This window comes from Corvus moneduloides, chromosome 4, assembly GCF_009650955.1.
Source record: "Corvus moneduloides isolate bCorMon1 chromosome 4, bCorMon1.pri, whole genome shotgun sequence".
NCBI lineage: Eukaryota > Metazoa > Chordata > Aves > Passeriformes > Corvidae > Corvus > Corvus moneduloides.
In genome coordinates this window covers 25,694,947-25,721,635 of record NC_045479.1, presented here as the reverse complement: position 1 = coordinate 25,721,635, position 26,689 = coordinate 25,694,947, and the positions used below count along the sequence as shown (strand labels likewise).

Sequence of the window (26,689 nt, the reverse complement as noted above, 5' to 3'; positions counted from 1 at the left end):
CGGGGACAGTGAGGGTATATGTATCCATAGGCAGAGAAAAAAATGAGGGGTAGGATAAAACTTGTAAATCCTAAGAACAAATCCTGGCACCTTCTTGGGAGCTATTCCTTGTCATGCTGTCATCAGCATCCTGGGCATCTCAAAAACTGTCTTTAAGATGGATCCACCTTCCTTCAGAGATGCAACAGTAGGCAGTGTTCAAATTAGCCTGCCTGCATCCTCACTGTCATTACCCAAAGCCTTTCAGGCAGGTATCCTTGCACTGAAAGCAGTTGGGAAAAAAATCATCAATCCAGTGGTGAGAGCATGGGAAATCTCTTGGTTCTAGGGAACTTATATTCTTTTTTCCTCAAGAAAACTCACCAAAAGACAGGATTTGTTTTTCACGTTAAACACATCCAGACTTGGTTTCAGGTTCACAGGAAAGAAATGCAGCACTAGCTAATAATGAAGCCACCTCAGAGGTACCTTGATCCTGAACACATTTTGGATGCTGTGGGTCAAATCCGAGTTTTGGAAAATTGTGGTCAATGGTGTCATTGTGACATGTCTCACCAGCTTTTATGGCTGAAGAGGATTGCTGCAATACGCTTCGGCTGCAACTGCTGCAAGGTCACGGTTTCAAGTGGATGAGAGAAATATAAGCAAGACCCACAGATGATCTTGGAGCAGTGAGGCTGGATGTTAACTTTTCACAGGCAAAAGTGAAGAAGAAGAATAAAAGGCAGAATTAGACCAGGCCATTTAACATTAAGGCAAGGTGGCTGGAAGAGTCTATGAAGTCACCCAATGAATGTTATAAATATCCACAGAGGAAAACAGACTCCCTACTAGGCAACTGTAAAGCAAACCACAGGATATTTTTGAAGCTGCCAACCAAAAATACAAAGAAAAGTGTGACAAGCCTACTTAAAAACCAAAAATGGAACAGATGAGCACTTCATCCCTGCTGTGATTTAGAGCTCCAGCGGCAGGTCCTCCCACTGAAGCCTCTCTGAAAAAGAATGAAGTGCTTTGCCCAGATTCTTATGGAAGTTCAGAAATTCTTCTGTGGTCAGCAACATCTTCATGCTTGGTTGAAAGAAAAAACAAGAACTGATGTCTCTACATTCAGTGGAACTTCTGGCAAGGTTGAGGATCAGATTCAGCAGTGTGTTTCTGACTGCTTTACGCTCCCTAGCAATGCCAAGCAGCTGTAAAGCTTTTAGTCTGCTGCTCAGGCTGGAATTTCAGCTGCTTTGCATCACTAGGCTGGTACAGAGCAGCCAGAACACTTCTGCGTTTGGGGTTTGCACAGAGCTTTTTCAACAGGGCAATTCACCTGGTATGCACACACCAGGGAATGTGTGCGGCAGGCTCGGCAGCATCTAGAGGAAATATATAGGTGAGTGAGAGCTCTGATGACATGATCAAATCATAGCCTCATTACAGGCTAGGCCTTTAAACTGTGAGGTTTGTACTGAATTCCAAAGTTTATATTTTCTTCTATTACATCTATTCTCTCTGAGCAGCAATATGCTTACAGTATGCATCATGCGGTGCACTATTTGTATTTCGTATCATAACATTTCTCTGCATTTGTAATTTTGTACATGATTTCCAGTATTTTAATTTGACCCACCAAGGCAACAGCGTGCGTTTTGGGGCACGCTCCTTAAGTGCCTATTACCCCGCCACACACGCTGTGCTTCCAGGGTGCCCGGTGTCCTTCTGAGAGCTCCTGCAGTGCCCGAGAGGAGCTGGGAGAACTCTGGCAGGGAAGTCGGGGCAGGCTCTCTGTTTTCCACTGGTGTAAAGAGCCCTCTGCGTCCCCCCTCGGCCCTGGCCACTGCCCCTTCCCCGGCGCTTGCGAGCTCCGATGCCCCATCCCCGCGCTGCAGGGCAGCTGATGGTGGCTGGGAGGAGGGGCAGAACCCCGGACCGGCCGCCGCCTCCCCGGGGCGACACGTGGCTCCGGCGGGTCCCGGCGCTGGCGGATGCTGCGGTGCCGTCCCGGTGAGATTCCTCTGCCAGTCTGCAGCGGAGGGGCTTTCACAGCATCTTTTTTTTTTTTTTTTTTCCTTTTTTCCTCTCTCTCCCTCCCATCCGTCCAAGTTTTCTTTAAAAAAACCCCAAACTTTTTTCTTCTTTACTTTTTTTTTCCCCTTGCAAGAGCCACGCCGTGGAAAGACGGGGTGGTGGAGGAGGGAGAAACCCCTCCCCTTCCCCTCCCCCGTGTCTCCTTCCTCGGAAAAGAAACACTTGGGGGGTTTCCTCCCCTCCTACCCTTCCCCTCCCTTCTGTGCCGCTCGGCTCCGCTCCCCGGAGCCGAAGCCGCCGCCGCGGCGCCCGCCCGCCCCGCGGCCGAGGAGGGCCCGGCGGAGCAGCCGCGCCGCCCCCGGGTAAGCCGCGCACCGGCCCCTTTGTGAGCGGAGGGGCCGGGGGGGGATGCGGAGAGCGGCGGGGAGCGGGGCCGCCTCCGTTTGGCTTCGGGGCGGGAGAGCGGCGGGGGCCGGGCCGGGCAGCGCCGCTGTCGCCCCGGCACTGAGCGCTCGCTCGCACCGGAGGCAGCGCCGCCCGCCCGCGGCCCCGGTGGTGCCGAGAGTAAGTTGTGCTGGGTTAACTGGAAACGGCCTTTTTGGGGGGCGGGCTGCGAGAAGTTTGTCTGTCCGTCTGCCGGTCTGCTCCGGTCCCCCCTTGGCTTATGAAGGGGTGCAGCCCCGCTGGTTTGGCTCCTGGGGGCATTGGGGCCGTTGTTGGCTGGGAAGAAGGAGCGCGTTGGGGTTTGGGGGGGCTTTCCCGAGGAGTCGGGGGAGATTTGGGGTGCTGGCATCTCACTGCCGGCCTTGAAGGGAGCCATGTGCTGTACTGAGGTGGCGGCGGGGTGCTGGGAGTAGCCTGGGAGGCTCCGTGGGGACTGTGCTGCTGTCAAGGTGTTCTTCACAGCGTCAGGGTAGGGAGATGCTTCTTTTAAAGTGAAACCTGCAAATTATGTAATGTCCTAGATGGGTCTGTAGGGAAGCAGCCGCGCAGGTCCGGATAACTTGGTCATCACACCACTTCTTTCCTTTCACGTAAAGCACTGGAGAAGCGGTGCTCAGAGTGTTACACTTAGTCTTAGCTAAGGAAAAGGGAGCTGCCTTCCAGAAGTGAAGGCGTTACAGGGAAGCGGGGTGACTGAACCAGGGGTGTACATGCCCGTTTGGGGTTGCCTTGGAAGGCAGAGAAACTGGCCCTCCTCCAGACCTGGCACAGTCAGAACGCAGCCTCTTACCTTGCCGTTTCTCAGAAGATCAGTGCTGCGCACCCATGAAAAGCCTCATCGCAAAGGTTATCGCTAAATCCTTCTTTATGCAATCTGAGTCATGGTGCTCACAGCCATGCAGGATCCGCTACTCACTTTTTCCCACAAACGCACGCGCTGTTACTGAGAATTTTGGAATGGTTACCACGTAAAACCTCAGCTCATGCTACTCTTAGGATTCTTTTTTTCCTTTTTTAAAAATTTAGTTTAAGTGCATATTCCTTCCTGGTTAGTACAAGCTTGGAAACAGGATCTGGATGAACCCCAGAGGTAACTGAGAGGAACTCAAGAATGTTAACTTAGTGTCCTTGGCTGTTTTCTTCTCCTGCATGGTGAAAAAGGGGGATGTGGCTTGACCATTGTTCTGGAAAGTTGAGGGTAGAGGGTATAGTTAGCAAGCTGCTATTTAGGACTGTGTGGTCCAGACAGTGCCATTTACTAGTTCTAGTCCTTGCAGCTTTCAGAGAACTTAAATGAAAAACCCAGTCACATGTTGACCACGCTCAACTATGTAAAATGGGGTGAACTCAGAAACAACTAGTTTCCTGATGTTTCATTCTCTATTGACTGTGTCCTTAAGAAGGTATGCAAGCATATCTTCTTTCTCCGAACAACTGCAACTGCAATTCAGATGCTGTGTGAATGTCAAATGGGCTATTCAGTCACAGCAGGGCAATGGTCATGTTCTTAAAAATATGCACATGCACAGAAGTTTGTGAGACTGAGGCTGTATTATCACATAATGTTGCTCTTGGTTGAATCAAGTTACGATGAAATGTGGCCAGTCGCTGCAGATGAAGCCAAGCTTTGTTTCTGTGTTCATGAGTGATTCTGCTGGGTATGTGATTTAAAACATAGCTGTTAAGTATGAATTCTTGTTCCCTCCAAGGGAAGGCTCTTGGGCACAAACCCTCAGAATTACTGGGATGCCAACCTCCCACACAGGTTCGCATCTTTTCCTGAGTTAGACTGGGATCTGGGCCTTTGTTATTTCTGTGCTTCTTGTTAATGTTCAGTATGTTGTATGTCCTTTAATAACCTGGCTTGCTTATCACTTACTTAAATGTAGTGGGGTTGAGTGGCAGGGATTTTCCGTAAGACTGAGTTGGAAGGCACAGGTAAACTTTGCTGGAGTCCCCAAAAACAGGCAGAGAGGAGCACTGGGGAGAGGCTGAGCTTCTTCAGATCCTCCCAGGTGTGTGTCTCTGTCCCCACTGTGCCTGCTCAGAGAGGGCCAAATTCAGTTTCCAGATGACAGCTTCAAGCATGCAACCAGTGCCTCTTACCCTCCTCAGTCCAGCTGGGATTTCTGTGAAGTTGGTGGTCGGTGTGTGCAAGGATAGAGCTGGCATTGGGTGGTGTAAATTCTTAACTGTTGTCACTAATACTGCGGTTGCATTGCTGAGAAACAAAGGAGAAAATGTGCCTTTGGAGCTGTTTTTTTCCCCTTGTTTCTCTTTTTCTCTAGCCCCACTGGGAATGTTTGGTCTTTTCTCCTAGTCTATCCCTGCAGCTCCTTGCCACCCCTCTCTCTCCCTGCCACCCACAGGCTTGTCTGTCCTGATTTCTCCAGCTTTGGTTTGGTCAGCAATAAAGAGATAGTGCCAATACTTAAATATGACATCATTTGGGTCGGGTTGATACTGTGGTTAGATTAATAAAAGCTGTGGGGAGGTGGTGTGTTCCTGAGCTGTTATTCCAGGCCGCTGCAGACCTCAGCTAGTGGTGCTTGCCAAAAGCTCACAAGATGGGAGAGGAGGGCACGTGCCTCTCTGTAACTTAGAATGTGGATGGTGTGAGAGCTGAGTATGCCATACAGGGACGATATCTTTTTACAGAGTGAAGGTGTTAAGTGTGTGTGTCAATAGGAGGCATATTTATTTAAAATAATGCCAGTAAATGCTACATTATTTAAATCCTTGGTTACGTGTAAGTAGAGGCAGAAGGCAGGTATGATAGCAACTTAACCCCTTTTATCCTGTCAGTCTGCTTCATTATGACCTGCTCTTCTGGTCTGCATTTGTGCATATCCTGCATCCTTCTGCCTCAGTAAGGTATTTATTAGCTCACCATTTTGCTGACAACAGTCTCAACCTTTAAAAAAAAAAAAGATGCAGTGGTGTTTGATGTAGCAGGATTTGGTGACTTTGTGTTAGTGAGTGATCAAAATGACAAATAAAATTCTTCCTCCCTCTCGCCCCTGACCAAGTTAAGATTTAGAAGTGAGAGGTGTAGAAAATCCCACTTTTTAAACTTCTGGAAATCAATGCTTCTGTTCAATAGGTATTTAATGGTATAAAAATGTAAATTCAGTTTTAGTAGAATGGCTAAATGCTGGTTTGTGTTGTCTTTGGAGACTTTAGAGCTGCCCCTTATTTTCATCCTCTTCAGTGGAGAAATGAAAAGGCCTGTGTGCACTTCACAGGAAATGAGTGTCTGATACAGGCTTGCAGGCTGCACATTTCCAAGAACTGCTCTCAAGGTATTTTGATAATGTACATTCTCTCTGCCTTCTCCCTTCCTGCTCCTCCTGCACTTTGTGTGCTTCTGCTTTTTCGCAAACACATGCAAAGTTGAGGGGAAGAATCGAATGGTGCCACTATTAAGTTTGCAGATGGGCTCCTTTAGCTTTATACTGGAGCAGTGGCTGGCAAAATGGGATTAAGCTGGCAGCATTCAGTTGCCTTTGTTGCAGAGGTTTTTGTCCTTCCCCCCACTCCATGCAAATGCTGAAGAAAAATTTTGACTTCAGATTGTGACTTGTGCAACAAGGGAGTTTTTTGTGTGTATGTGATTATGCAGTTCAGAAACAGTTTGGATCTACTTTCATACTTCTTCAGTAGCAAAGTTTATTTGGAAACTTAGGCTAAAGCTAAGAAAATTAGTGTGGCTGTTAGCAGTTGGAAAATGCCAGAGATTTGCAACCTGAACTGTGTAGCTGGGCTTTTGCACATCCTGCTGAAGGTGCCTTGCTGAAGCGAAGTTTGCCTCAGTTGGCACACTAGTGGTAATGAGCACAGGTTTGATTGTGCAGGAATGGTTTGTTTATGCTTTTTGACAGACCAGCAGTGTTGTTCTTCATCCATATTTTAGTTCTTCCTTGTTTTCTGGTGAGATTTTGTGGTGTGGAAGGAGGGAAGTCGGAGCTGGAGAAACATTTACTGCTTTAGCAGTAAACACTGAAATCTGCCATTTGTGTAGGATGCACGCTGATATTCAAGTCAGCACATCCAAAGAAGAGGTGCTGTTCTTTTAGTCATAAAAAATGGGAAAACATGGGCAGAGCTAATTTTAACTCTGCAGTAGGTCCATAGTTGATTCCTCATATTGACTTCATATACCCTTGTTTACTACTTCAGTTTTACACAAAGGTTATTTATGCCTTGTGCTGGGGCCCCCGTAGTGTTATATCAGGTTTGAATGGTTAAGAGGTATCTTAAAAAGGTATTGCTAAAAACCCCAGCCCTTTGCTGCTGGATTCCTCTGCCTAAGATCTGCTAAAGCATGACATGGTGGGTACAGCACAGAAACAAAGCAAAAACTTTTGAGAAAGAAAAGAAATGAGACTCCTTAGATCAGCTCTCTCACTTTCCCCAGTCTATATAACTGGAGTTTTTCCTTTTATGAGTTTTAAAATTAGTTACTTTTCAATCTTGGTCACCTTTGAACTTCCTCTCATCTGGTTTTCTGAAAGAATACAAAAAGAATGTCCTGATTGTACTGTACCTTTCTCTGGCATCCCCTTGTATATATATATATATATATCTGCTCTCTGGGCATGATATTTCTCCAGTTTCTCTTTGTACAGTTACGTGTTGCTTCGTATTGCCCATCTTTAGGCCTATCCTCTTTGTTTCAGCTCTGTGTGTTTTTATTTCAGGTGACTAGAACTGACTGTATTCTCTCAGGTGGTGACATTACTGTTATGTTTCCACCCATCCATTTTGCACCCTCACGCTCCCGCTTGCTTGTGGGTTTTTTAATGACTGCTTTTGCATTCGGAGCTGGAGCTTTCCTCAGTGAACCCTCAGCACTGTTACTCAGCTCATTGGTCAGCTGTGCCACTTAATTTATTGCCCTTGAAAATACAGACCCAGCTGGTTTTCATACAAGCCTGTGTGCATTTGCATGTGTCAGGACAGAGTCTTGCCTGACCTCCTGGTGCTTTCCTGCTGATGAATTTTGAGTGACCTCTGACTTCTCTGTTCTGCAGTGAGTGAAGTGATTTTGTCACTGTTTACCCTGGGAAGGTGATGGAGAGGACCCACCACGTTTTGAGTTGGCTGCCTAGATTAAAGTAACATGAGGCTGTAAGCTGCCTGCTGGGGGGCAGAGTTAGGCCTCGGGGGTTTGAGGTGTGAGTAATGACAGCTTGAAGACAGGGAGAGACAATTCTAGGAGGAGACCTGGGTCAGCATGTGAGTTTGCACAGTCGGGGGGAGGGAGAGAGATGCTTGCGTAAGAGATGGGGGAGCCTTTGGGCTGCTTGTACTCACCAACCTGTTGAGGAGTGAAGTGGGATGCTCTGCAAAGTGGGCTGAGTTGAAGCAGGGGGAAGATGCAGTGGCTGGGAGGGTGGCAGAGAGGTGACCAGATATGCAGCGGCTGAAATGCCTTTGTTTCCTCTGGCCACCCCTCTTCCACCTCCCATTCACCCTGTGGCATGACTGCTCCATGTCTTCTGCCCATCTGCTGTGCAGGTCCTGGGGTGCTGCTGGCTGCTTAGCTTGTGCTCTTTTTGACTTGCTTCTGGTATGGGGGCTTTGGGGAAGCACAAAGTGTGTCCTCTGCTTCTTCAGGTACCATCTGCCTGATGGGGAACTCTGCCTGGGGATTGGCTCTCCCCCACACTAGGTAGCCTTGTGCTGCTCCTGCCTCAGCAGCACATATCAAAAAAAGTTCCTTCCAATACTTGCAGCCTTCTGGCAATTGGTAGTGCAGCTGATTTGATTGAGAGAGCACCTCTCTTTGTATCTCAACCATCCATTTCCAATTCAAAATCTCTGGGTATGGTCCACTGTGCCCAGCTGGCTTTCTGGTTTTATGTCACTTTTCCTCATCGCTTCTGATAGAGCACCCTCTTTTTTCCCTTTAGGTTAATCAGCATTAAATAGTGGGGAATCTCCTCAACGTCCTGTGCAAGAAAAAAATAATACCTGCTTGCATGTGTAACTTTCCTGCAGTGTCCCTGTCCCCACTAGCTGGTATCCCACTCAACTAAATGATCCCCCCAGAGGTTTTCTGTTTTTGATAAACTGAAAATGCCATATGTTTTCTGGGTTTTGTTTGTTTATCTTGGCCACCTACTGTCCCACTTTCATGACAGCCACGCTCATATTAATTTGTTCCCTACTGTCAGTAATTTATATTCCTTTATATTGGCTCCTCCAGGATTATTTTTTCGTCTTCTGAAGGATTATTGAGGTTGTAGAGAGATTTGGACAGGGGCTGTGGTTTTGTAATGTGTGTGTTTGATGTCTCTGATCCACAGCAGAGGCCCTTGCAAGCTGTTGCACTTACAGCTAATACCTGCAGTGTGACCTGTGTTGTCCCCCAAGCCTGTCCTCTTAGCCAGGCAGCATCTCTGTGCCATCATTTGTGGAAGGTCTGCACGCTCTGTCACTTTAAGATTTCCTAAATAACCTTTCATTACTTAGTTTTTCTTTTTTAATTCTTTATACTTTTGATTCTCAGGACTAGTTTCTTTATTTTGTGTGTTGGAAATCCCCCACTATAAAACTTAGTGTTGTGGTGTGTCTGTGCTTTCTGACCCTTGCCCTTTCCTCTGAAGGCACAGTAACTGGTGCTGCATAATGGCCCCTCACATCTTCTGAAGCTGGTCCTTCTGAAGAGTCAAGGCAGGGTGTCTCCCTTGTCCCCCTGTGCTCGTGTTGGTTAATCACCTGGGACTCTTCTCTAGCAGCATAGTTCTGACAAGGATACCGAACCAGTTTTAGCTGCAGGCACTGCTCATTTCTCAGAGTTAGCTTCTTCTTTGAATTCCTTTCTGGCTCAATGTGATGGTTTTGATAAAAAGCCATGGTTGTCACAGGGACCACTGATGGCCTTTGTGTCTCAGGATTTACTCATTTCCTCAAACAGGGTTCTGGAACAACTGAAAAAAGGGAGTTTAGTAGAGAGAGGCAGAGGAAGTGTACCTGTGCTGCTGGTCTGGGGGTGGGGGGAGCTGGTAATGCTGAGGAGCCATGATGGGTGGAGGCAGCCCTGGGCATCACTACCCCCTTCCCACTGATCCCCCTCTCAGCAGGGAGATGGGACAGAGCATTTCAAGTGGGAGACATGAGGGACTGCTGTTATCGTGGCTTCTTTCTTCTTCCTCATTGTGCCCTCTCCCCATCTCCTTGTTTCTGCCCCTAAACCGGGGAGTGCTCCAGCCACTTTTCCAGAGGGCTGCTTCCCGAGCCGGTGTGTTGTGTGGAGGGAGGGAAGGCAAGGCAGCAGCACAGACTTTATGTTCCCTGGTCGAGCACAGGGCTGAGGTTTTGTGTAGTTCTGCAGCACTGACATTCACAGGAATGGCTGCTCACTGTGAAACTGCAAAGGTCAGGAGCAACGCGACCGGGCTTCCCTCACTTACCAAACATGCTGTTGGCCAGAGGCAAGCAACAGCTCTCTTTGCTTAAGCCATGGCAGGATAGGCTCAGCTGCAGCTTTGGAACTTAGTAGTAACTCCTCCTGATTTCCTTTTTCTAACTTTTTTTTTTTTTACTTCTTGTTTCCCCAGTTACAGGAGAAGGCAGAAATAATTCAGTCTCCAGTAGAAGCTGTCTTTGCCAAAAGTCAGATGGTAGTTTTGGTAGTTTTACTTGCTGTGGAACAAGCTGTAGGTGCTTGTGGCTACTGCAGAGCAGCCTCTGAGTTCAGGGAAGTGATGAGGCTTCTCTGTTATTCTGAAATGGCAGGATTACAGTTTCACATTGGGCTATTTTGATGAGGAATAGGCTCTTCTATTTGAAAGTATTTCTGAAAGTGCGTAGCATTTCCAAAGTATGAGGAGGGGACCCTAAAAATGGGTCTTTCTTCCAGCTCTTTCAATTAGCCCAGTAAAGACACTTAACTTTTCCTGTAAATTGCCACCTTGTTGGGTCTTTCTTAACGCGTGTCATGCAGAAACCAAACATGCTTGTAGACTTCCCTGTCTTGAAGAATATTTGGCACACATCACACTATCTTGTTGGTTTTCTTGGAGTAAAAACCTTTTAGCCCCTTTCAGCAAAGTGCCATATTAATTCAGAAAACATGTGTCATTGAAAAATATGTTAAGAAGTACTAAACATGAATATCAGATCCATGAAAAGTTATTTGTGGGTTTTGAAGTATGTTTTCCAGCCCCAAAATGTTGGGAAGTGTTTGATAAGACCAGTCCTCTTGCAAGATGTCCAGCTGCTAATTCCCAGAGCCTGCATGCAGGATCTTCCTGCACTGGGTCTCTACTGTGTGAAATAGGAACTGCCACAGTGTGTCTGCTGCCTCATCTTATTTTATTAAATATTGCATCCATGAATGCTGGTTACATAGGGAAATGCGGTTTTGGTTTGGGGTATGTATGTGTGGTGTGATTTGGGTTTTTCCCATGTATTCCCTCATGTGTCAGACATAATGGCAGCCTCACATCAAACTGCCATGGCATAAAAGATAGAGGGAACTGCAATGTCTCCGAGGCCTGCTTTGTGCTGGAGAAGTTGGCTGTGATTAACATTGGTCCTCTTGGCTGAGCTGGTCCACATTCCTCCCCTAACCACAGCTCCCTCTGTTCTCTTTGGCACATCTGTCTGTGCATCTCCTTTCCCTTCCCCCTCCGTGATCCCTTTCTGGATCAGCCCTAATCACCTTGGCTGTGGCAGGGTGCTCATGACAAGGGACATTGGTGTGGCCATGCACCATGGCAGTGACAGCACGATTCAAACCAGTGCCCGGTGGGTGGCAGGCGGTGGTGGCCATGGGAACCAGGCTGGCCCACCGTTAAAACCCAGTGCTGCGTGCTTGGCTCTTACCAGGGAGGTTTCTTCCAGCCCTTTGCTCAAGCTTTCCTTTGAAACAGCCTTCCCAACCACAAATCAGTAGGCAGCGCATTTCTGTGGGATGCAGACATGCAAACGAGATGTCTGCTCAGGCTCTGCTGCCTGGAGTGGGGATGCTGTTGCAAGGGCTTGCAGGGTACCTTGGGGAGAGCCTTTCATAATTATCTCAGCCTCCACCTAACTGCTCTGGGAACTGCAGGGTTGATATCTGGGAGATGTCAAAGCCAAATGGAGTGGTCATGGGGAAGTGTAATAATGGGATAGACCTGCAGTTTTGCTAGCTGCAAGTCAACGTAGCTTGTGGGGTGTGTGCCCAGTTTGGACTGGACTGGGGAGGATGCAGAGAAGTGATGTTATGTGGGTACAAGTGAAGCTGTGCGGGGACTGCCTCTGAAAGGCATGCAGAAAGCTGGGATTGTTTTTTCAGCTTGCTGATGGATCCACTGACAGACACGTGATTGCACACATGGTGTGACCCACCAGGTCAGTGGGTTTAGTTTTCCATCTGCGAGGCGAGAAGGAAAAGTCTTGAGAGCTGGGGAAGCAGGGCAGAAGAGTGTGGGCCAGAATGGAGTGTATCAATTAGGATAACTCAGCAGTGAATGGCTACCTACGTGGTGTCAAATAAGATACTCTAAATGTTGTGTGCTGTATTCACCACAAGTTGGGAGTTTGCTGTTCTGAGTGCTTATGTTTATTCCTGTTGCCATCATCTCTTAACATTTGGGTTTTATGGTTCCGGCTTCTGGAAGCTGATGGCAACTTTATGGTCTTTCCATTTGTCCTTAGGCCACCTGTGAGCTGCCTGGACCTAACCAGCTCACAGCTTTGTAAGTAGCAATAATAATAACAGCAATAATTGTCTCTGTTGCTATCTGAGGTGCTCTGTACGTGTTTCTACAGTAACACAGATCAAAGAGATCGAGACAAACAGCCTGTCCCAGATTTGTTGTATTTTAGATGCACGTTACAGCATACTAATGGGCTTAGTCACCTGCTTGATGGATGTCTCTTTCTTTTCAAAGGATGGATCTGCTCTTAAGTAAAGCTGTGCAAAAACTGGGAAGTGCTACATCAGAGCTTTTGAATTTGGACCACTTCCAGGCCTGACATCCAAAAATTCATCCCTATGGGTGGCAAAGACAAAGAGGTAAGCTTTTTCAGGTGTCCTGGAAGAAGAGCGCGAGGATGCATCATAACTGAGTACTTAAGGCTGATTTTGAATATGCCAGATTTGTCAAGGCCCAGGGAGCAGGGCTGGCTTGGCTAACACCACATGCTGTGTACAGTCCCCTGATTTACTAGAATTGTCTCCTTATATAAAATACGCCGCCTTGCCTGGGTCGTAAGTGAGGAGGAAAGCAGAATGCCCTGTGTCAAGAGCACTTATTTTGAAAAGCTCTTGAACTTGCAGTAAATCAGAAAGTCTGGGGAAACTTATCCAGCTTTTTAATTAGCAGGATACCAGCTTTTTAGGGTATGTTGCTTTGGCTGCAAGTGTTGTTCTGACTTGCAGTAGGGAGGTAGTAACTCGTTTGGGCATTGGGTTTTTTTGGAGGGGAGAAGAGGGAAAGCAAATCGTGGTGTGGCAAGTCAGCAGAACTAATTATGCATGTGTGTTTCATTACACCCCTGGCTTGGCTTATTCCTAATCCTGGGTCTGCACATCCTCCTTGATGTGGGAAGCCATGTACTCATAGGACCTGTTGACCTGTTAAAAGTGAACCTTAAAGGTAGTATCAGGCAGCACTTCCAGGGCTAATATTAATGTAACTAATGCTGCGCTGCAGGCCAGGCACTTATCTCTTGGAAATGGGTCACTGAAGCTAAACAGATTCCCCCCATCTGAGGCTCTGACCTATATGTAGATTTCAAACCAAGTGAACAAATTGTCAAGGTGCTATTTTTGCATGTACTTTGAATTTGAAATGATGACACGGTCTCAGTTCTTAGTCAGTCAGATTTCTAGTAGTAGTGGATTTTTCTTAAAGGCTTGGGTGAATGACTCAAGGTTGAAAACTGGGACAAACCAGTTTGGGGTTTTTTTCTATCAAATAGCATCTGCAGCCTTAAACAAATTATTTGTTTGTTGTTATTTTTAAAACTAGCCTGGAAATGAGTGACAGCTGCCTGCTTCTGTTTTCGTGCTTGAATTAAATTTTCAACCTTGACAAAATTTCCATTTGGACCCAAGAGAAGTTGCTGTTTAGGAAGGTTCTTTCTCACTCCTCTCAAAGTTATAGCCACAGCCCTGGAGGCACCTGACAGATGACCTTTGTTTTCTATAGGAGCTAGTGTCAGAGGGCCCTTAGCTTCCTCGCCCAGCAGAGAGGAGAAGGAAAGGGACAGAGACGCTGCAACTCCTTGTGGTGCCTTCTGTGCTGAGTTTTCGGTGGTGATAGATGGCTCTGGTTGCTGTAGTGGTGACTGTGTTTGTTTGCATCCTGCTCACTAAATCACCTTCACCTAAGATTCATTCTGACTTGCTGAATGGTCTGAACAGCTTTCAACTTGCTGCCTTTTTTTTTTTTTTTTTAATGGAAAATAAAAAACCCGACTTGATTAACTCCTTCCTACCCCTCCCACCTTTCTCTAAGCATGGAATTTCCCTCCTACTATGACACTACCTAAAAGGCAAGATCAATAGGATTCAGAATAGTACCAGGGACATTAGCAGCTTGTGGACTGCAAATCACAGGGCTATAAGCTGGATAAGTGTCCCAGGCTGTTCTTGGAAAGGACGCTTACGGCTCCGTATATGAAACGTGCCTGGCAGCTACATTATTGGTATTACTGTTAAGTACTGAGAGCGATGTTAGATGAGAAAAGATGTCAGTAGTAAGGCATTGCCAGGTGCATGCCTGCTTTCCTGAACTACCGTGCCCGTGTGAAGGAAAGATGTTTGTCCTCTGGGGCGCAGTGTGCATGGCCACCCAGCTGGCATGAGCACCAAAAGGAATGTGAGGCTTTTGAATAGCTGGCAAAGGGTTCGAGACAGGGGAACCTTGCAAGAAGCTAAGCTTAACATAAAGCTCTTCCTGCAGAGCAAGCCCTCCACAGGTCCCTGCACATTCCCTGGGGGGCTGCCTGATATGAGCTCCGATGCTCTGGCAAGTCTGTGGTGGGGGGGGCTGCTGGAGATGAAGTGTGTCTCTTCCTCTGCTGCAGGCTGTGCCAGCACTCTGTTCTGCTCCAAGCATGGCTGTGCTGTGAGTGAGTATGACTGGGTTAATGGAGTATGTCAAGGGAGCAAGGGCAGCATTTGGCGGCGAGCTACTGACTTGTCAGGCCTGGGGAAGTGGTATGTTACAGCTCAGCTTCTCACACAGAATGAGCCTCTGGCTTAGGGCTGTGGTTGTTACGTTTGTGCCTATACACACACATACACATCTAGAATATGTATTTTTTTAATATAATTGAAGTGACTTGATGGCTGATGGCAACACTGGGTTCAGAGATTTGCATTTCTGAAAACAGCCTGGTGATAACACAAGGTGCAGGAGATGAGCAGGGTCATGACAGTACATTAGAGGATGGTGACTGGGAGAGGGCAGCCTTGTCTGCAGGCAGGGGGAGTTGTCCTTCTGGAAGAAACAGAAGTTAAGAGTCTGGAAGGGCATCAGCAGTGTCTGGTACCAGTATAAAGTGAAGTCATTCATGGTAGTCCCAGCCTTGAAGCTGATGTAACATTTCTTGTAGGGGTTTTGATCTGAGACCTTTGCTTTCTCCTGACATAGCGAAACAGGCATGTCTTGGGATGAGGGAGTGGTTCCTGGGATTTGGTGAGAAAGGCTCATCCCTGTCTTCTGCTTTTGCTAAGTCCTATTGTCAATCTTTTTGTTGGAGAAAGGGTTGGAGAGGTGCGAGGAAACCTTTCTACCTTTCATGAAAGAAAAAGTAAATGATACTTTCCTGCTTTAGGAAATCTTTCCCTTTTGATTTGTGGTGTCATTTCCCCTTTCCAATCTCAAGGCCACTCTGAAAAGTCCTAAACATCCAACAGAGGGAAATCTTGAAATGCAGAGATCTGCTAGGTTCAAGCCAGCCTGCTGGAGGGTGTGCAGGAGTCCCTGGCTGTGAATCACAGAAACCCAATGGATGCTGAGCTCTGTGAAGTGCCACCTTGTGCTGGTGGGGACCCAGCTGGAGCCCTTTCTGCACATATATCCTTGGTTGTCCCTAAAGCTGGGGATTGGTGACATGCAATAGCTCCTTGGTACCCTCTTTGGTACTCTTGCTGGTCTTTCTCCCTTGGGAAGTGTCTTGCCCGGGTTGAAGAAGGTATTGGGTTTGCCTCACTCTCCTTCTGTCCCACAGGCTGGATGCAAAGGAGGAAGCATGGTAAAGGCAGCATCTTTCCAGGATTCATGGGCTCTTTGAGAGATGATCAGAGGGAGGCCAGATGATCTGCACAACACACACACCACTGTTCCTCGTCTGCAAAGGCAGCATCGGAGCGTTCTCCCCAGCCCCGCGCCACCTGGCTTGCCCGATCGTTTCCGGATGTTTCGCAGCTGCGAGTGGGAAGTCCTGGAGCGATCCCTCAATATCCTCCAGGCCAGTGACTTCTACTGGGGCCCCTTGTCTGTGGGGGAGGCTCATGCCAAGCTCCAGCGGGAGCCTGTAGGCACCTACTTGGTGCGGGACAGCTCGCAGGGGAACTGCTTGTTCAGCCTGAGCGTGCGGATGCCCACGGGGCCCGTCAGCCTTCGAATCTCTTTCCAGGAGGGCTATTTCCGCCTCAAGAACTGGTTTTCAGACTGCGTGGTCCGGCTGCTGGAGCTGGTGGTAGCGGGGACCCGGAACAACCCCTTGCACTTTGATGAGATGGGGGGAACTCCCCTGGTCTTCTCTGAGCCCTTGTGCCGGAGCCGCCGGGCAGTGCCCACACTGCGAGAACTTTGCTGTCGGAGCCTCCCTGCCGGTGCCATGACGGGGGATAGAGCAGGGCTGGGGGCCTCCTTCGGGATGTGTCTGAGGGAAGAGGTGTTCTCACCCCTGGACAGAAGAGGAGGGTCAGAGGGGAGCGTTGGTCCCAGCCCCTCTCTGTCCTGGGCTGGGAGATGATGCCATTCATATGGGAGATGAAGGGAGATGCCTCTTTTATGGCTGTGCTGATGGGATGTGTGTCAACACCAGTCAAGCTGGACTGGCTGCTGGGAGAGAAAGGGGGAGGGCAGAGGGAGCAGAGCTTGAACCCGGTGGCTGTGACAGATGTGTCCTCATACGTACACAATGTGTGTGACTTTCCCCAGACATGCCTGGGGTAAAGCCAGACCTGAAGAGCAGACATTTCCATCACCAAGTCCTGCTCTTTGCTCCATTTATAACTTAAAAGCTTCAGGAGGAGGTGAGTTGCCTGTCCTCCCAGGTCAGCCCTGTGTTCTCTTCTACCCCAAAGTGCTTGAGCTCATTTCTGCTTCAAATCTGCCCTTGTGAAGTGCAGCTGAATCCAGTCCCACAGCAGTGCAGCTTGGACATCGATGGGCGTGACCCTTGTGCTGACCCACGAAGATGTGGTGGAGCAAGAGCAAGTTTCACTCTTTGCAGCATGGATGTCATGCCTGTTACTTCAGAGGCCGGTGTTTGCACCAGAGTGAAACCATTGCAGCCGTGTACGATACATGCAGCTTCACTGGCTTTTGCATTGCTTTATTTGATTGGATTTTTGGGAGTGAAGATGGATTATGCTGTACTTAAGGGCATGGCATTCCTGCAGAGGTAACCCTGGTCTGGAGAGTCATATCTGCCCTGGGAGGGTGTGAAGAGATGGGATCCTGCACCCTTTCTTAAGCTCATCTGATAGTGTGCTGCTGCCATCTGTCGAGCATCAGAAGATGTTTTGGTTTTGCCTCTGAAAAGGCAAAGAATTTTTTATATAAAACTTCTAAAATTTTAATAAAATTTTTATATTGATTTTTAAAAGTCAGTGAATACATGGCGATAACTTCATTCCCTTGTAATGTTGGAAGCCCAGTTAGTTTAGTGCCCAGGCATGGTAATCAAGCTGAGACTGAACAAGTTAATTTCTCATAAAGAATAAAAGCAGAGCATAAAAGCAGAGTAGTCCTAGTTGGGAACATTAAACTTAAATTCATCTTGCAGTGTAATTAATTGAAGAAATATTCTAAACAGAGAATACTTCTGAAAATCCCACCCCTGCATTTTTAGAAAGTTTTTTTAGTACCTTAAAATTTGTACTGGGTGTTTGAAAAAACCAGTAATTCCAGATCTTAGAACAGGGCACAGCATCAGTGAACTTGAACTGGTGAGTATGAGTACAAATGGGAGGGGAACAGAGTTGGCTTAAATAGGGTCATGGTTCATTTCAGGAACGGCCGGGTATGATGTCTTCAAAATAAGTGAATGAAAACCGCTACATGGAAGGAGAAATTCAGGTACTCTAAAATTTGAGTCAAACCATTTTACATGCTGCTAAACATCCATAGCTGGGCAGGCAGCCTGCTGTGTTCATGCTGACTTTCCTCTTCAGACCTGTATGGAAGTAAAAAGCTGAAGAGGGGAAGAGAGCACACTGAATTTGTTCTATTGTCTTCAGGTGTCTTATCTGAGGAATTAAAGCGCGTGGTCAGCACAGAGAGAGATACAGGCTGTGATGCATCACAGGAGCCTAACTTAGACACTCTGAATTATTCTCTGCAGGGCTCTGTTGCTCTGCTGGCGGTGAGGTGCCTGGTTGACTGGCTCAGGGCATTGGCTTATGAACCAAGGTAGTTAAATAAGTGTCAGGGAAGTGGTGATCTTGTTCTTGCTGCCTGCTCCTCCCAGCTGCACGGAGGCCAGAGGCATCTCAGTGGCCCTGCAGCTACTGCATCTCTCAGCCCAGTGCAAAAGCAGGAGTTGGGATTGTTAATTTCTGCAGGTTTGCGTGCCGTGTGGCAGCTGATACATGGGCGTAGCGTGGCTTGCTGCTAGCATCTCAGGTGGCTCTGGACACCTCTGGGACTGTTCCTGGCACTTGAGTGAAGCTCCTGCCTCGGCAGAGTCAGCCACACAGCTGCCCTCCCTCTCTGCCATGGAGGAGTGGGACTGAATCTGCTGGCCCAGGCATTATGTCCATCCCCTCAATCCTTTTCTTTCTTGAGGGTGTCTGCTGAGGTGCCTTGGCTGCCTTCCTGCCTTCCCTTCAGAAAGCAGGGGGGTGGAGGAGCAGTATAATTTCTTCCATGTTTAGAATCAAGGTCGGGAATGCTTCTGTTTTCTGGCCACGGTTATACCTCACTGAGGGAAGAGCTTTCTAACCGTATTGCTCTGACCTGGCTGTGAACTGTTCTCATTTGGCCGCAAATAAGCATCTTGGGTTGTATGGCTAGGAGCTGCAGAAGAGCCCTATTTGCAGCCTGGATTGCACTTTAGGAAAATCACACCACAGGAGAAGGAAATAGTTTGGATTTTAATAAAGTCTACTTTATTTTGTTCCTTTTTTTTTTTTTTTTAATTGCACAGCAAGGACTTGTCTCAGTCTTACAAGTAAGTCAATTCCATGCAGGGCTGCAGCAAATTGATTTGAGATCTGTGGATGAAAAGCAGTGAATTACTGCCAAGCATTGTTATATTGTGGAAGTTGAAAGCACATCATGTGTGAGTATCCTCATTATTCCCAAGGAGAGGTCATTTTGCAGATCAGGATTGGTGCAAGAAAGGAAATCAATGTAGAAAGAACAGGAAAGTGAAAAGTGCATTGGCTAAGGCAAGCGTTAGAGTCCTTCATTCTCTGCTTGGATGCTGGAAGAGAAACCTTTTTCTTTCAGCTCTTGAGAAAAAAGATGTACAAAGCAAAACTGTAAGAATTTACTTCATCGGGTTACAGTATCCTGCTGCTTCCATGAGAGTGGGAGATGTTCACTTTAATGACCCTGCCTCTGAACGGGTCCCTCTGTCACGTAGGAGTAGCTCCTGGTGGTCTGTATCCAAATGTTTCTTTTGGTGGCTCCTAAGGGGACTTAAAAAGAAATTGCAAACTTCCTCACAACCTCTTGGGCACCATTTGGGGAATAGAAGAAAATTGTTTGCATTTTTATATGTTATGTTATACATTTCTCCAGCTGACTCATTTCAGTTTGTCGAGGAAACTTACACAGGCTTTGCAGATGGTTTTTTTCAAGTGTTCTTCCTAACAGCAGAAGTTGAAAAGTTTAGTGCTTGCGAGAAGAGGGGCTTCCTCTACCATGCTGTGAAGGGCCTGGATTTCAGTCCCAATATGCTGCAGGCATCCAGCAGGAAACTGCTCTTTGTCTGCTCCCAGCTAGCTGTCTGTTGGTAGTGCTCTGGGGCCCCAAGGGTTAATTTCCCAAAATTCTTCACTGGAACTTGCTAATAACTTCCATATGTACCCATGTGTGTGCTCAGGAGGGGCCCCACAGCCATCAGCTCTTGTAATAATACTTGATTACCTCTGACATAAGGGTCTGTATGTCATTAGGGATCAAGATTCACCAAAAGACACAAGTTTGTGCAAAACCACTTTAAAAACATTAACATTTGGTCATCCTCAGTGATTGGGAAATGAACTCTTCTTAGGTAGTCAAGCTTCAAAATTAGTCTGTGTACACACAGCTGGATCTCAGTTTTGACCCTCTACCCTGATATCCCTCTGAAAATGTGTGTTTGTGTCATTAGTCTTTAAGTGTGCTAAACTCCTTAATTTACAACACACCTTGGTTCGGGGAATGTGATGGCTTTGTCTGATTGAGTTCTTTTTGTCCCAGTTCCTTAGGTGTTTGGCATCTGTACAGTTAAAACTGCACGCACTGGAGCTTTCTGGCTGCCCTGTGCCATTCCCTAGTGCAAAGGCTGGGCTACTGAGGGCAGCCTTCAGAGAGAAAGCAGGTATCAGAGGGAGATGTGGCAGAGTTGCTCTGAAACTTGTGATGCCTCCCTGCAGAGCTGCTTGGGTCTTGGCAGGCTCCTGCTGCCTTCTGATCTCAGCTGGGGCTGGCGGAGCTGGGGTTTTGATTCAGGCAAAGCAAAGTACTTCCAAACGCTTCCCGTGCAAGGGCTGGCTCAATAGTAGAACTCTTCAGCCAGAAAAGAGATGGCTGAGGTCTGCGGCAGAGATCTGTGAAGCCCAAATGCCACAGAGTAGGTGACCATGTGTTTTCTTAAAAATCCATGGAGGTGTCTGATGAAATACTCAAGTTTAAGACTCAAAGGAGACATTTCTTTCTTGTGACTTATAGTAGCCTAAGCTGTGGAAATCTCTGCCACAGGCCACCAGCGAGGCTAACCTCTATGTGGCTACAAAAAGGGATTAATGGTGATTGATGGAGTACCTCTGGAGGAGGAAAAGCGGAGTTGGGAAACAGGGGAGAGGCAGGATCCAGGTGGAGCTTTGAGTTCTGTGCCTTGTTGGACAGACCTCTGCTATGGCAGGAGTGTGGGAACAAGCCAGCCTAGGCTCAGCCTGAGGCTCAGCAGCACAGGGTGCAGCCCAGGCCAGCTGAGCCGGTGGTTTGGCCAGGGACAGCTGTGCTGAGCTCCCAGAACCTGTGCTGGGCCTCTCAAGACAGAGGGGTCTGCACCTGGCAGACCTGTACACCCACCCCTGCAGTGCGGTTGCGTGTCCCAGCAGTCTGATGGCAGCCCCAAAGGGAGCAGCCCTCAGGCACTTCTTCCTGGCTTTCACAAACAGAAAAATTGGGACACCCATCTGATGCCTGGAGGCAAGCATCAGCACAGGCTGAGGATAAAAACATTGCCATTATTCAGAATGAGTGAAAGAGCCTGAACTGACAGCTGAGGGCATTGGGGGAGGCCAGCATCAGCCCGAGGTGACAGCTGGTTGGGGCAGAGGTGGGGGGTCCCAGCCTGACTAACTGCATGTCAGAAAGGAGCTGCAGAGCTTTGAGAAGCATAGCACTGGCAGCCTCCTAGGTTCATCCATCCCAGAGCAAACAACATGCATACACTTTTAAAGATTTTTGCCTCCTGGGCTACCTGCTTTCCCAAGACACCACCCTTGCCATCAGAGCTCTCAGTCTTTGAGCTGGTCCCAGGTGCTACTGAAATCAATGATCAGATTATTGTTCCCTCTGAAGATTTTGGATTAGGCCTCCCTGTTTTGTCAGGCTGATGTGAGCAAAATGTGGGTTTTCCGCACTAAACGTAATCAAAACAAACCCTGCTCCCACTGGCTTGTGCAGCAAATCATGCTGGGGGAATTGCTGGCATTCGGCATGATTAGCCCAAGTGCAGATGCCTTCCAGCTTATAAACAATAGCCTAAAGGATTGGAGAGGATCACAAACAAAGCACTTACAGACAAGACAGCATTTTCAAAAGGGACTTGAGAGCTTCTGTCCATTGGGGGTTTATCTTTTAAAAATAAACTAGAAGTAAACAAATTGACAGAGATGGCTCTGAAGAATCTAAGAGAATGAAAGGGAGGAGACTGGATATAACACTCCAAAAATTAAGTAGGGGAAAACTAGACAGGGCTAATGGATCCTCTTAGACTCCTCAACAAGATGTCCCACAGCCTTAGGGATGGGCAGACACTGGAAACCTCATCTCTCCCTGTGAATGAGGCCAGGTGGGATGTGTAAGGGATGCAGGAGAAAACCCTTCTTCAGTTCATAGGAGAAAAAAAATCCCTAAAAAGCAGTGAGAGCAACAAAAGAATCAGGCAACTTGTGCTTGTTTCATGGTGATTCAGTCTGAAAGAGACATTCGTCTTCCTTGAACTGCAAACTAGTGACAAATCGCTGTGAATTTCAGACTGAAAACTGTTCAAGTCATGTAAACCATAGTTTTTGTGTTGTGCTCTTAATAATGTTTTTTAAAATTTCATTTTCATATAGGGTTTTTAAGTATGGGCTGAATTATTTTCAATTATGTCTCATTTCTCCTGGCCCTGGCAGAGTGAAGTAGCAAGTGCCCAGCTTCACACTCAAGAGCTCCTGCAAGGGGACAGCAAGGTTCGTGACACTGATGGTCGCTCATTTAATGACATGGTGAATGGGAGCTGTGGCGAGAGCTTGCCAGCGTCTCTGTAACTGAGATGGTGTTGCAAGGAATGCTAAATCTGGAAAGACGTGAGCGCCCTTCACGCTTTCCCTGGTTCTGTGCCTGCTGGAAACACACAGTTCATCCCTCTGTTTCAAAGGTTCAGGTAGCAGCCATTCTGATCACAGAGCATGAGGTATTTACCAGGTCCTTGCTGCTAGACTTTCAATGCATCTAGAGTTGGTTTGGGACTCACGGAATCTCAAGCCTAGAATAATACAGGTGCAAATCCAGATGCTCGTGGTAGTATCCAGCCTCCATGCTCTAAGTGCTTCAGCACTACGGTTGTACGTTCTGCAGTACTGAGTTAGGAAGGACTGATGGTTCCTTTGATCCTTGGTCTTCTCTAAGGAGCGCACCAAGGCATTGGGATGGGAGAATGGGGTGGTGGAGAACATGAGCTGCAGATCTTTTCCTGCTCTTCCAGACTCTGCAGGGACTCAACCAGATATGAAGGCAACTCTAATGTACGTGCTGAGATACCTAAAATAAGCCATGCAAACAAATCAGTCGTATGTTATCCAGATGGGACTGTTCAAATCCAATAATAGCAGTAAAGTGCTCCCAAACTCTGCAGAGAGAGAAATTATAGAAGGATCAGGTATAATTATAGTGCCTTATTATTACCATTCTCATCATTCTTTCTAACAAAGCTTTTCAATAGGATGAAAAAATTTCTTGCAGGAGATCCTAATGTGTTTGCTGGCATTTTTTTCATTCTTCCTTCTAAGGCTGTTCAAGTCAGCCCCTGTAAATGGTGTTAATAAATATCATAATGATCTTGGACTGTATTATCTTTCAGATGAAACCTTCTTTAGCATCTTTTTATGGCCTTGACTGCAGCAAACCCTTCTCCTGAAACACCTCATTGTTGCTACCACTACTGAGAGCACCAGCAAAAATGTCCCAGTGCTGCTCTGATCCTTGCCTTGATCCAAGCTCTTCCAAGCAGGGTTAAGTAATACCTTGAAATATTAGTGGCTTGTCTATGTACTGCTCCATATATTCCACCTGCAATATAGGTGGAATCACTCAGCAAAGATTCTCTACTTTGGAGAAAGTCTTTGAGCTGGAGGTATGTATCTGCAAGCTGTTCTTTCCTGCTTGAGTCCTGTCTCCTCCAAACACCATCAGTGTTTGTGAGAAAAGCCTGGGGTTATCAGGGTCAGACCACAGGCAAAATGGATGCAGGAAACACACATCCTTGTCTGCAGGTTGGTCCTGTGGGCTGGCACCACTCAAGAGAAGGAAAAAAGCTCCCTGGTATTTATTCAGCAGTATCCCTTTCCAGATCACTGCAGATCCCTGGAAATACTGGCGTAAGAGCCTGACAGCTCACCTTGGAGGCACAGCCCCACAGCAGCTCTGAAACCCAGTGTGGACTTCCCAGGGAGGGGATTTCTAACAGGAGGGAAGTCCCAGGCAGCACTTCCCCTTCTGCAGCTCTGCCAGCTTAGGGAGCAACTTGCTATGGGGAAGAGCTGTCAGTGAGCATGGGGACAGTAAAAACTCTACCGACACATCTCGTTCTTAATCTGCAGCACACCCTGCACTGCCATCCTTGTGGCCCTGATTCAGTGAATCCCTTGCATCTCTCTCAGCTTGGGGACATGCCTCTGCCTGTGTCAAGTATTGCAGTGCAGGACAGCATCTCTCCCAGGCTCCATGTCTCCATGCCCTGCTCCACCTGCAAGTCCTGGGCAAGCCAGGAGAGGTGATGCAGTTTGAACAGATGCAGCTGACTTGGAGGGGGATGGGTTACGTTTGTTTCTTGGACTGGGAGGAAGGGGTGGTTTGCTGAAATGGGTCTTTCTCCTCGCATCTCTCCTGAGCACCTTGGCAGAGCCTTGCTCTCAACTCAATGAAAGTAGGGCAGAGTCTAACCACATTTCAAGCTGTCTGCGTTTTTGGATTCTCGGTAACTGTGATCTCTATCTGTTCCTAGAAAAGATTTAAACAACTTATAAACCACAGCTGGAGAGATAATAAAGGAAGCAGTACCGGGGTAGGGAAGGATCTTCCCAGAGTGTACAGAGTGAGGAGAGAGTGGTCTGCAGGAGAAACCATGGGCCCAGCTGTGGTAGAGGGTCTCAGCATGGCTACTTGGGCTGTAGAGGGACACAGAGGGGCTGCCTCAGGGAAACCTCAGCAATATTAGTAGCTAGGTATAAAATAGGGTACATGTATATACATGCATATATATATGTATATATCTCTAAAAAGAGCAAGTGGAGATACAAAAGAAGGGGTCTGAACTCCACTATGGTGTCCATACAGTCTCACCTCCGTGCACTTTTCCCACTGGGGTTTGTGTCTCCATGCAGACAGGATATGCTTCCTCTTGTACTCCAGGGATTTTTGCATCTCATCCCTGTGCGACCCACATCTATCATCACACAGTTTTCCAAGGAGAGGAGACCCCTTTCCATTGGAGGGGTTGGAGTGGGTTCAGGCTCAGTGCCTAACCTCCAGGCCCACAGAGAGGTTCACAAAACCCCTCCCAGGTCTCCCCATGGCCTATGGCAGCCTTGGATGCTTCCAGTGCGCTCAGCAGTGGTCTGTTAGGGTTTGAAAAACAAAACCCAATGATGTTTCTCTTGCATTAGGCCAAAACTACAGATCCTTGTCCTGTAGTTCTGTCAGCCAGGAATGTAGACAGCAGGTGGGAAATTCAGGGGTAGGGAGGAAAACAGAATGAAACACATTTCTGTATTGGCAAAAATCCTAGCAGAGATGTGGTTCTTCCAGTACATGCTTTTGCCAGGATCCTTTATTTAGTTTTCATAGCCAGAATAGGGCCTGGTGGCAAAAAGATGTTTTTCCACCCTAGGAGGGTGTGCTATTACAGCTGTATCAGCCTGCATATTCTCCACAGTTCACAATCAAAGCAAAGTTGAGGAATTAATAGAAAGAAAAAACCAACATATTCACTTGCCAATGAGATACTTAGCTACTTAATCCTTTCCCAGCTTTCCTCCTGGGAGCTGGCAGAAGCCTAGTGTACATGAGGAAGGCTGTGCCAATCTAAAGCAGGGTGTGACTGCACTCAAGTGTCCTCTGTGGGATTCTATGCTGGTTGCCAGGGTCATTGCAGGTGTGCTGTCGGTTCTACTTCCCAGTGTACTGAGCTGAAAAAGGAAGACATTAAAAGGAAAAGGAAATAAAAAACAAAACCCAGATAAAAGGGAGAGGAGGAACAGGGAAGGGAATGAGGTAGTTTTGGTGAAAGGGAGTGCAGGGACTTCTTGAACAAGCTCAGGTGGAAGGAGCTTAGATTCAGAGTCAGCCATGGGGCAGGCCTGGGTACCTGGGGGCAGTCAGAAACTGTTGCCAGGCTGCAGGGAGCTGGAGTTGGCACAGCTGGCTGGCTCAAAGCAGGGCTGAGGCCCAAGCAGTTTTCCTGCACAGACAAGACCAGAAGGGCCATCTGGCAAGGCCGTTGCTGGCAGGGACCAGTCCTGTGGCTCCCTTGCAACTGCTGCCATCTTGTCCAACATGATCCTCCCTCTGTGTGCCCTGCACAGAACCCAGCACCTGCCAAACTTGCCTGCCTCCCACCCTTCACCCCCAACGGAGGGGATGCACAGTCCTTCACTCAGGACAGTTTCAGGGCATGATGTGCACACCTCAAGGCATGGAGCTGACGAGCAGGGGCTCAGGGGCTCCTGGTTTAGGAGAGCACTGCTGGCAGCATGCCCTGCTCCTGCCCAGCATCCCACCCCCAGCATTTTTGCTGCTAATGTGAGAAAGTTTGGGCTGGCCTGGTCATGGCACTGTGGGGCTGGTGACACATCAGCGGGGCTGCGAGGATTGTGTGCCTGTGACTCCCCCCCCCCCCTGCACTCATGGTCCCATGGGAGCTGTCGAGGAGTGTGAGTCTGTGGCTGTTTGTGGGGACACTCCTCTGAGCCTGCCCCAGGTGAGGCAACCACAGCAAGCTGAACACCATCGCCAACACCTTGACTAGTGCAGCACCACTGGTCAGCAGCATGAAATAGGTACCTGGGCTCTGCTCATGGTGGGAAGCATCCACACGTGGTGCCAAGAGGCCTCTGTAAGGTGAGAATTGTCATTCGTAATAAAACTGTCCTCACTAGCACTGGCAGGAGTGGGGAGGCGGTGCCAGGGCTGGAGGCAATGCTGCCGGCAGCTCCCTGTGCTTTGCCCCCCGGCTGGGGGCTGCTGTCCCCCAAAAGGGCTCAGCAGAAGTGACCCGGCTGCCGCTGCCAGAGAGGGCTGCGAGGGGAGTGTCCAGTGGTGGGGCAAGAGGTGTATGTGGGGTGACTGGGCTGGGCTGCTGCGGGGAGAGTGACCTCTGGCAGCAGAGAGGGGCGACGAGA

The 26,689-nt window shown here is 48.0% G+C and overlaps 1 protein-coding gene across 4 annotated transcripts; it reads left to right on the top strand.

Moving 5' to 3' along the window:
- The first annotated feature begins 1,971 nt into the window (after positions 1-1,971).
- On the top strand, positions 1,972-26,598 carry LOC116442907 (suppressor of cytokine signaling 1-like). 4 transcript variants are annotated; one of them, XM_032106571.1, is made up of 3 exons: positions 1,972-1,995; positions 12,351-12,475; positions 15,643-26,598. In XM_032106571.1, exon 3 carries the CDS (start codon positions 15,709-15,711, stop codon positions 16,390-16,392), a length of 684 nt encoding a protein of 227 aa, XP_031962462.1. In that variant the 5' UTR covers positions 1,972-1,995; positions 12,351-12,475; positions 15,643-15,708; the 3' UTR covers positions 16,393-26,598. The 4 variants fall into 4 exon arrangements, with proteins under 4 accessions (XP_031962462.1, XP_031962459.1, XP_031962458.1 ...); XM_032106568.1 differs by lacking the exon at positions 1,972-1,995 and adding an exon at positions 2,329-2,381; XM_032106567.1 differs by lacking the exon at positions 1,972-1,995 and adding an exon at positions 2,478-2,583.
- The last annotated feature ends 91 nt before the right edge of the window (positions 26,599-26,689 follow it).